General features: G+C 37.7%; 1 protein-coding gene across 1 annotated transcript; it reads right to left on the bottom strand.

The window, feature by feature from the left end:
* Positions 1 to 3779: 3779 nt before the first annotated feature.
* LOC149303145 (protein phosphatase 1B-like) lies at positions 3780 to 10025 on the bottom strand. Its single transcript, XM_089481561.1, has 5 exons — positions 9180 to 10025; positions 7838 to 7955; positions 7095 to 7206; positions 6593 to 6650; positions 3780 to 3809 (listed from the first exon to the last, which is right to left on the bottom strand). Exons 1-5 carry the CDS (start codon positions 10023 to 10025, stop codon positions 3780 to 3782), a joined length of 1164 nt encoding a protein of 387 aa, XP_089337687.1.
* Between the last annotated feature and the right edge of the window lie 689 nt (positions 10026 to 10714).

Here is a 10714-nt window from a genome sequence, read left to right as displayed (position 1 = left end):
CAAAAAGACTGATTGCTGTAAAAATCAAAAAGGTGCATCAAAGTATTAGTTTAAGGGTGTGTAGACTTTTTTTTTTATATCCATTGTAGGGCCTACTGATGTTCAACACCCATACATAAATGTGTTTTTTTTTTTTAAAAAAGGAAACAAAATGTTCTAAAATACTAGACTATTTTATTAAAAAAAGGGTGTATTTAAAATAAAGAAAAAAAAAAAAAAAAAGATTTGTAGTGGAGCACAAGGCATTCTGGGCACACATTTTTCATGTTATGAAACAAAAAGCAAGTGAGCAGAATAAACAAAAAAATTTCATGTGACCACCTTTTGCCTTTAAAACAGCATCAGTTCTTCTAGGTTTGGAGCTGCAATTTTGCAAATAGAGTTGGGGAGGTTGTCAGAATTACTGGTCTTAATGTGTAGTAGTACAGACATTTAACCATCACGAAATACCATCAGGGAGGTATCCGATTGGCCCCATATTTTTCTGCAGCATGACAACTGCCTCAAACGCACAAACTCATTAAAAACTATCTTCAGCATAAAATTCAGCCCTATGAAGCGATAGTACGGCCTTCACAGAGGACCCCGACCTCAACATCGAGCCTGTGGGTGCATTGGTAAGTCTCAGGGGGCTAAGTGGCATATCAGTTTTTATGAAACATGAATAGTTTGCGAATAAGTACTAGTAAAATTTTTCCTATAGGATAGTAATATTCAGTCTTTCCTTCATATTTTTTTTGGTGGGGGGGTCATCTTATAAAATTGAGCAAAAAGGGTATTTTAAGAAAATTATGGCCCAATTGAAATACGGCAAAACCACTTGATTAGTATCTTTACGTTAAAGGGCTCAGAACCCGTGATGTATAGCAAAACGCTAGCCACCGCGATAACTGAGCCATTAGACTACCCCTGAGGCGAGTGGTGCTACTATCACCCAGAGACCTCCCTAGGACCAACAAACCATACTGGCTATTTTGGTTTTTGATCTGGCCTTACTACAGGAAAACACCTCATGATATGATAGACAAAAGAAGAAAAAAAGAAAAAAAACAAAAAAGCGTAATTAGGCTTCAGTGATTAACTGAACGATGGACTTGTCTCAAATAGGACAACTCCCTGATTAACCTTTGGAGGGATACCCAGTATGTTTGGCAGAGAGCTCACACGTATGCTTTTAGGAACCATGTAGAACTCCTGCCAACATACTGGCTGGATTTAACTGCTCACAACTACCAGCTTCTTAAGGGTCTTTATATCAAGATTTGCCAGAGGCCGGAAAATATATTCTGGCTGAATTCAACTATTTTGTACAACGTACTTGCCCATGTTTTTAAACCTGTTAACAGACGGCTTCATAAAATACCTGTGAGCCTGACATCTGTGGCATATAAATTATCTGAAAGCTTGTTTAGGGATTATTAAGGCAAACATCTTCCCCAATTAAATTAGTTGAGTCTATATAGTTTTATTATTAACGACAAACCAAGCAAGCCTATTTTAAATGGATTCTTTGAAGAGATGTGGGGAGAAAAAAAAAAAAAAAAACACGGGATATACTTTGGCAATTTTTTGGTGGGCACAAATAAGTATAAAATCCTCACGAACACAAACATGCACTGTGCAAAGGAAAAGAAAGTGCAAGCATAAAAACTGCCTACACACTGAAAACATTTCTGTGCACCTCACACCTAGCCCAAAAGGCTGGGGATAGAAACACGCAAGTGTAAAAGTGCCTGGAGGGGTCCAAAGCACTCAGTGTGCTTACCAACAAGCGTGCTAGCCCCAAATCACTAAATTGTGTCCACACCCCCTGACTGGACCAAGTACGGGGCCGCTCAGAGACCTCAGGGCTCCAATTACCCACAGCCTTAATGCCAGAGGACCAAGCTTTCCACAGCAGTTAGTTTTACAGCAACCTAGATAGCAGACTATGTTCCACGGAGAAGTTAAATGTGCAAACAAGAGTAATCATAACAATAACACATGAAATACAGTATCAGATTAGTGTGTGGACTTTACAACTTTCATTGCAACTGAGCACAATTCAATAAAAAAAGCAAATACCACAGTGTTTTAGCAATCCTTTATTGAAGGTAACAAGTTGGTTATGTTCACTGTATTGTATGAAACATCACAATATCATACTGGGAAGGTATCAGTAAGATTTGGAATAGAGTGGATACTGATCAAGCCATTCTGTGTGCTCTTTCATTAAATGTCAATTAAAAGAAATCCCAGCCAATGGACAAAGTATAGAGATCTGCATTATCAAATATAACACTAACTTACAAATCTAAAATCTAATGAATAAATAAAAATATGGTAGCATGTCTTTAAACAATAAAAAAAAAATGGGGGATAAGAACAAAAAAAAAACAAAAAAAAAAAGTTGGGGTAGCTGAACTCCGTACCATTTAGTATGTCTATAGCTCCAGCAAGGAAAATAAAGTGAATGTAATCTGATTGAAAGCGAGCCGACAACCCAACAGCTGAAACTACAGAGAAGAATGAAATAGTCTATTGAGGGGAAACAAAAAAGTCACAAGGCATCCACAGCATGTAAATGAAAAGATTTATACATTCCTTGTTGCCCTTCCCATTGTTTTACCCCCTAAATATTTCTCCTGCTCAGTCTTCAGCATAACAGTATTTTACATGCACAACTCAGAGGGAGAAAACCAAAAGTTATTGCAAAAATAGAATTAGACAATCTTCAAGTACCTCACAACAGCCACTCTGTACCATGCCCATTGCTTATAAAATGAAAGTCATTGAACCCATGAAAATATCTGTATTTGCTAAGATTTAAAATAGATTTAATATATATAGTCATTTCAAATTGATAAGTTGAGCTCCAAAAATAATGCAAACAATTAAAAAGTTACCCACATTACACAATGCTACCATTTTACACAGAGATAAATCAGAAGAAAAAAAACTAGAAAACCACTTTGAACAAAATCAGGATTTACATTATAAAAAGGATAGTTTAAAGGGGAAAAATTGGAACAAAGGGAAAAAAAAAGACTGCAGCAGTGACGGACAGAGAAAATGTAAATCTGCCTGGCCGTAAGTGTATGATGGACAGTCTCAGTTCGTGAAAATTTGGTTAGTCGTTAGAAACAAATGAAGGGGGACAAGGTGGCGTGTATTTTGACTGCAGCTATAGCAAGAAGAAAAAAAATTAAAAATAAGTGGGGGATATAAGGCAGCCAATAAAATGATAAAAGTAAAAAGTAACGTCTCATACAATTAAGTGTTCTTACATGCGAGACAGTTTAATTCAAAAGCACTGTACCTTTCGAGTACAGCTGCATGCACCTTGGTACATCTAATAAAACGGCACGAGGCATCGTATTTCTTCCTAAGCTCTTAGCACCAAAGGTGCCTGCAAGACAATACACTGCGAGGCCCTCCAATTTAGCCAGACTGAGTTCCAGAGGAGCGGGTACCGCACTGCAAAGCAACGCACAAAGCGCGCCCCTCTGACGCACAGAAGTGTAAGTGTTACGGAGTGGTGTTACTGCACGTGACCAGAAATCCTGAGGCTGGCAAAATACTGCTACGTGTGACAATGTTATAAAACAAACCAACAAATGGTGCAAAATACTAATCATTTCTCTTTTTGCCCATTTTTTTTTTTTAATTTTTTTTTTTTATTTATTTATTTTTTTACATAGCTGTCGCTTCACCAGATCTCCCCATTGGTTTGAAGAGAACGGTGTTTAAAAGTTTTTCCCCCTTTTTTCCAGACCAAAAACATTAGGAGTTTTGTAAGGCTACCATGGGTCTTCTAGATCGCCAGCACCCTACAAGAAAACAAAAGAACAAAACCTTTACCATATCTTTCACTGCACTCAGGTATTTCAGAGAAGAAAACAGGAAGTCATATTACCAGCTTTGTTTCCTACCTGGCTGATTCACATTATGCAAACACTGGCAATATAGCCGACAAATAGGTTTGAAAGTCATGTTATGCAGTGAAGTACTGAAAAATATTACATTTATATAAAAAAATAAATAGAAAAACAAAAAGATACTTCATGCTGTACTGATATTTTCAACCATTTTAATATTTATTGCGTATAAAAATTTAGATACTACAGAAAAAAAAGCTTCGTTTGTACATTAGAGGCCAATTTTCAGAAAGGGGAGGAAAAACAAAAATTGTCACTTTCCACCCCTACCCAACTGGCCGAAAACAAAATGCAATATTACAGATTAACGGTTAAGTTACCTAGAAGTATACATTTCCAGTCATCAGGATAAAAATTGTTGCAAAGAATATACTTTAAAGAGCTACTGAAGAATCCCATATGAATAGAGAGCAATACAAATAGTTTCCCAAGCCAGATTTATTTGGAAAATAACTTATCCACCTTACAGGGCAGAAAGACTGAGAAACACAAGCCATGAGATGAATAATGCATTCCATTTTAGTTATACAAATGATATAATGATGCATTTGCTTAGACCGTTACATCTGTGCAATATAATGGACTATTCATTCTTTAAATTACATTGTAACTCTGCTGCAGGTTATTAGAAAGGGCAAAAGGAAACGCTTGTACATGCTGCCTGGGCTAATCTTCTGCCCCATCCATAAAGTATGCACTTCCTTGCGTTGGGAAATATAATTTGTTGCTTAAAAACTAAGTAAATCTAATTATAACGCAGCATTATGTGAACAGAGCTTTCATCAATTCACCTAGGTAACACTTATGGGGGACTCCCCCCCCCCCAAAAAAAAACCGAACTATCCTATAAGAAGTACAACTTGCACCACAGTTCAAAAGTTTGGGTCACTTAACTGTTTGTGGAAAATAAGTACATTTGTAGCTAACATAATTGCAAAAAGGGGCTCTGTACACTCATGAAGATATTCCATTAAAAACCAGCCTTGATTCTGTTTGATTCTTTTCATGGTTTATTGGAAAAAAAAAATTGCTTTTCTTTCAAAAACAAGGAAATTACTAAGTGAACCAAAGACTTTTGGATGGTAGTGTATACACATAATGGAATGTTTGACTTTAATGCGTCATGGCAGGGCATGGGTCAACAAAAAGTTTCAATTCTTTACCACAATTCAGCAATTTTGGAGGATTTCATAGCAAGCCTTGAATTGTATTGCCCTTTAATCGTCTATGCGGATTTTTTTCCCAGGGTGTAAGGAATGTATACACTATTAAAGAACCATACATTAACTATGAAATCCACATAAGTGTGCTCAGACTTCCTTTCATATCTTTAGGTAAGAATATTTAGAGTTTGTGAAACAAAGAACGAAACTTTTGGTGGAGAAAAAACCCTTAACTGACTCTCACATAAATTCTATTTACTCTCATTTCATTGAAGTATTTTCCCCTTTGGTACAAATAATCTCACGGTTCAAAGATTTCAGGCTTATCCTGAGAAAGACTTCAATAATACAAGAAAGGCGAAAGATGAAACACAGAAGAGGCAGAGAAAGCGAACATAAGAGGGCTCTGTGCATCAGAATTCCAGTGGACACAAAGCAAGAGTTTCTTATAACATTAAAATGCTACAAACATTTTATTCACTAATTTATCACAAGGTATAGTTTTAAGTTGCTCTACAATGTTTTTTGTAATTATTCTGACAATATATACCTTTAACAAGGCTGGTCATTTCTGTGGCACATTTGTTCAGCCATTAGGGGTCTAGACAGACTTCTACCAAGCAGTGGACATAAGTATAATGCAAACAGTTTAAGGTGTGGGCTCATATGACCCATGTTATAATATTTCAGTTTCTACTCCTTAATATCCCCAAAAACTACCCCCCCCCCCAGACAAAGGTGCAATGCACTCCTGAAGTTCTCATATGTGGCATTTGTTTATGACAAGTGAAATGACATTTCAAGTGAAGAGGAGAAAAAAACCCACAGAAGAGTTCATAATCCCTGAAGACAACTTTAACTACAGAAAACCTTCTCCAATATTTAGACTAACAATACAAATATCAAAGCTTAGCCTTTCACAAAACACACAAGAACCACGCAAGTGGAGCTCAAGGTTCCTCTTCACTTATTCCAGTGACTGGCGCATCCACAGGACTGCTGGAAGTCGAAGCTTCTGTTGGGGCAGAGGTGGAATCGTCACCCTGCACATTAACCTGCCTGAAACTACATAGCATCTCCTCCAGGAGTTGGCGATAGTTTCCCCTATGATTAATCCTCAGCTCCCTGAGAGCTTCCACCACCTTCCCATGCGCTGCGCTTTCCACGCTTCCAGTAGGGTCCTTGTTTAAGATTCAAGACCCCAGTGTAAGTAGGCACACAGAAAATCTAGACATTTATAGTTTGCTCTTACCACAGTTGAAATTACACACCTAAGTGAAATAATGCATCTAGAATTAAAAAATACATATTGTAAGCAATTAAGTACCATTCTAAAACAGAATGACAATGAGAATATGCTATTTGATCGTATGAAACCCAGACAGCACTTAAGACACTCACTATTTATGTACCAATACAGATAAACACCAAGTACATTAAAAACAAATAATCTTATAAAAAAGCATTTATATTCAGTTGTAGGCTAGCTTTACTCTGTTACTCCCTACTTACCCCGTCATTCTCTCTATGTGGATTCAATCTATTATAAACTTCTTCAATAACACTGCGTCTGCAAAAAAAACAACCATAAGGTCAAATTCATATGCATGGGGCAAGTGGACGTTTAATCAATTTGCAGGCAAAAGTTACTATTTGTCCAACACAAAAGGCAGATGTATTTGTTTTCCCACTTCTAAAGCTACAACATTTTACACCGTTGGACTATTACACATTCACAACAATCCAAACATGGGGTTAAATTATTATAGACTTACAACTTGAAATCCATTTGTTGCCTGTTCTGGATTTACAGTATATAGTTTGTGTAACCCCCACCTAAAAAATTAAATATGCATCTTCCTGTCTCACCCTGTTTAGCTTCTTAACCTCAAGCTGTCCACGCAGGTTTTCCCCGCTACTTCAAATCAAGTCACCCACTTACCCCACACGCTACTATAACCGTGATCTCTGCCATTCTTAAAAGCAGCTAGGTTTTACAGACACTCATACTCACTTCCCAGCTAAACCACCTCCAGGTGGCAAATGAGGCATGTTCTCTGCAGACAAAATGCGCATCACATGCGCAAGATCTGGCATTCCTTCCTCCCCAGCATTTGTCATGATTTCTAAGTGGGATCAAACAAGAAGTTGTGTTACAATACAACATATTGCATGAAAACTAAAGGTCACCTGTCAAAAAAAAAACAAACAAAAAAAAAAACCCCAATTACTTGCAAGCACAGCTTAAAGTCTTTTGGGAATGTTGAATTAGTGACTGCAATAAAAATAGCTCTTTAAATTCGGCACCCGTGGAGGTAAATTGTTTAATTAAAAAAAGATATTTGCATCACACTCAGAAATTAACACATGGTTCATACACTACGTGCTGATCTCTGAAGCAGGCAATGTGTTTCTAAAGAGGAAAAAAGTCTTGCAGCATGTTGAGTAAAACAGGTCTTGTCTGTATCAGATACATGTGGGTTTTACTTCACTAAATGCGGCCTAGATTGTGAGCAATAACATCACTGCTACCTCTCACGGTTTATCAACACCACTGTATGCAAATATCTCAATATTCTGAAACGGAGGAACATTTCTAAGAATCAGGAGACTGTAGTGATGAATCAAGGCTTATGTTTTCCCACAAGACGCTGGAGAAGAGCGAGAAAGAAAACATTCAGGTCCTAAAATAAAAAAAAATATCCACTACAAGTTAAGACTGTAAAATTGAAGTAAAAATGTAAACACTGAAAATACCTTCAATTCTTGATTCTAAGTGTTTATCCAAATCTGCATCTTTCTTGATCGCTTCTTCAGAGACCTTAGGGGCATTGGGAAAACACACTAGCACAATGCTCATGTTATCACGGCTTCCCTGCGTACATAAAGATAAAAAATTTTAAAAAAAAAATGACGTCCAACATTTCACGTACCTTAATTATCCTTTAAGCAGCATTTTGTTCCATATATCAAATCCTAAACATTTATAAAAATCTATGTAACACTATTACACCCAAAATAAAACGGAAAGATTCCTATAAATTCCCATGAATGCCGTTTCTACCAGCTTATGCAGCTTCAAACCTTCATCAGAACCAACTGTCCTCATCAAGTACAATAACTGCTATGGAAGGAGACATATCTATTGTTAAAAAAACAAGACACGTAAGGTAGCTTGCTATATAGATTATATGCTGAAGTCCCCCAAAAAAACTAAAGTTGGCACTCAAAGCACAGTTCAGGAAGGTTATTTTTAATGACGACAACTGATATAGCTACACATTATATCTGGCCTTATTGGATAAGAGGGGTCTGGGGGGGGGGGGTTAATCGCCTTTACAAGAGGTTTGATTGTTATTGTTCCTTGTATTATTTACCTCTTCTGGGCATGGTTTAGAATTCAACTTTCACCCCATTCATATTTTCTCGGTATATTCTTAATTGTAGTCTATGGTCATACACAGAGAAGCACGCAGCCAACAGGCGCAAGTCTGCTGCCATAGCTACAGAAAACATTGCTAAAGTGCACGTTTATTGAGTTAAACTTGAGACCCTCTTAGTGAGTCAAGAGAATTTAACGCAATTGAAACCAGCATTTACACGGCAAACTGTAAAAGCATCAGGTAATTAAGCCGTTTAGGATGTTGTCCTGTTTCATTGAATAGATTCATTTTATGGAGGAAAAAAAAAAAAAGTATAAGCTACTGTAAAAGTTGAACGTTTCAGAAGTAAAGCCAGGATTAGTCAATGTAAGGCACAGAAACATTCTGTCCAGAGGAAGTAAGCAACGCACCGAAGCATCAGTGTATAGTTAGCAGCCATTAGAAGGGTGGCGAATACTCAGTTACTAATAAGCACTATTTAAGAGATTATTGATGCAATTTTACCAATTTCCACAACAATCCTCTCAGAACCATTAAATGTGCGCCAACTACCAGGAGCAGTTTTGTGCGTTTCAATCTATAGTGTTACAATTTCCACACTAGATAAAAGCTGCATCAACAGCTCGTTTTACATTACACAAAATTATCAGTAACTACTTCCTATATACACACATACACATTATATATACATATACACTTGGCTGCGGTGCCCTCACCTTGTGTAAACAGGTGTCCACTACCGAGTTGCACACTTTTTCAAGGTCATCTGTCAACTCAAGCCTGTACTTCACAAATTCACAGAGCTCTTCATTGCTCATGACATCCCAAATGCCGTCACAAGCCAATATTATAAACTCATCTTCATCCGCTCGTACAATTTCATAGACTTCAGGCTCTGGAGAAACGAGCTGTTCAGTAGGTCCCTTCCCGTCAACACATTTGTAGTCATAGTCCCCCAGGGCACGAGAAACCGCCAGCGACCCATTGACACGTTGGATCATGACACTGCCGCCTGCATTCTGAATCCTCTCCTTCTCCCTTGGATTGCAGGGTTTGTGATCCTGTGTCGAAAAGCAAACTTGTCCACTCCTATACAATACAGACCGAGAGTCCCCACAGTTGATGAAATACATGTGAGTAGGTGAAATTAGGACCGCCACAGCAGTAGACCCACTTCTGTCCATGCCATTCCTCAAGTCGGCAAAGTTGCGCATGTATTCATCAATTTTTAAGAACCCAGTTCGAATGCCACTTTTGACATTTTCTACCGATGGCTCCAGAGTGGACCCTGCAGTTTCGGCTGCTCTGAAGTCTTCGTTGTCAGTGATGTGCTCTAATAAGTGTGACGAGCAATAATTTGCAACACGTGACCCTGCATGGCCATCATAGACCGCAAAGAAGGACCAGTCCTCCAAACCATGAGGTATACCCACAACAGCCGTGTGGGCATCCTCCATTTCTACTCTCCAGCCTTGCATGCTGCTAAGTCCATACCGTAAGCCATTGCCTGCTCCGTTGGCATTGTGTTTCTCAGTTTTTGGTTTGTCCAAGAATGCCCCCATATTCAAATATTAAATCTGGAATTAAAGGGGAAAATTTTAATAACAGAATTATTGTTGTGTCACACATACATACTGCAAGAGCTCACAAGAAGAACACGGGAGGAGTGCTCTGGATCTGTAAGCGCATACATACTTTCTAAAGAGTATATTAATAACCTTAGTGCATAAAAACACAACTCAACTGAAATTGCATGAAGCAGAATGTTTTGTGTAGCAAGTTTTAAGACAGGAAAAAATGCGGAATATATTCTATATACAGTCCCCCCCCCCCCCCAAAAAAAAATATTTATATTAGGATATTTGTGGTCTGAATTAATAAAAATCCAATTTAACAATTGGGTTTTCTCATACCAATACTTATCATGCAAAAAATGTGAAGTCCCTGAAGATTATAAACATCAAAGTGCTTACAGGGCTCCCTATAAAACAGTACTGTAAGTTGTTTATTTGCTGCGCATGTTTCTTTGTCGTGAGTTATGAATGTGGTATTCTTATACAGATCTCCTCAGTTTACTGAATTGAGGTTTAATGGCTTTTCTGCTCTTGATTTTGTTAGTTTATGTCTTCCTTTTATATGTTGCTTTAAATTATTGGAAAAACCAAACAGTCTGCACACAGATAGCTTTTCCCTTCTACAGCTTCCTCTGTACAATACGTGTTTCAGCACTTTTCAGGCCATCATTTGTTAA

The sequence above is a fragment of the Sceloporus occidentalis genome, unplaced genomic scaffold, assembly GCF_023333645.1.
Source record: "Sceloporus occidentalis isolate IW3139 unplaced genomic scaffold, rSceOcc1.0.p SCAF_15, whole genome shotgun sequence".
In the NCBI taxonomy this organism is placed as follows: Eukaryota; Metazoa; Chordata; class Lepidosauria; order Squamata; family Phrynosomatidae; genus Sceloporus; species Sceloporus occidentalis.
The sequence above is the reverse complement of the archived record's forward strand: the minus strand, read 5'-3'. Positions and strand labels throughout refer to the sequence as shown.

Bases quoted from the DNA above. Each gene is read 5' to 3' on its own strand.
- LOC149303145 (XM_089481561.1), bottom strand. From the start codon at position 10,025: ATGGGGGCATTCTTGGACAAACCAAAAACTGAGAAACACAATGCCAAC. The intron at 7,956-9,179 runs GTGAGGGCACCG...TTATGTACGCAG, and splicing joins TGGACACCTGTTTACACAAG to GGAAGCCGTGATAACATGAG. The intron at 6,651-7,094 runs GTGAGTATGAGT...TTTTTTTTGCAG, and splicing joins GGAGGTGGTTTAGCTGGGAA to ACGCAGTGTTATTGAAGAAG.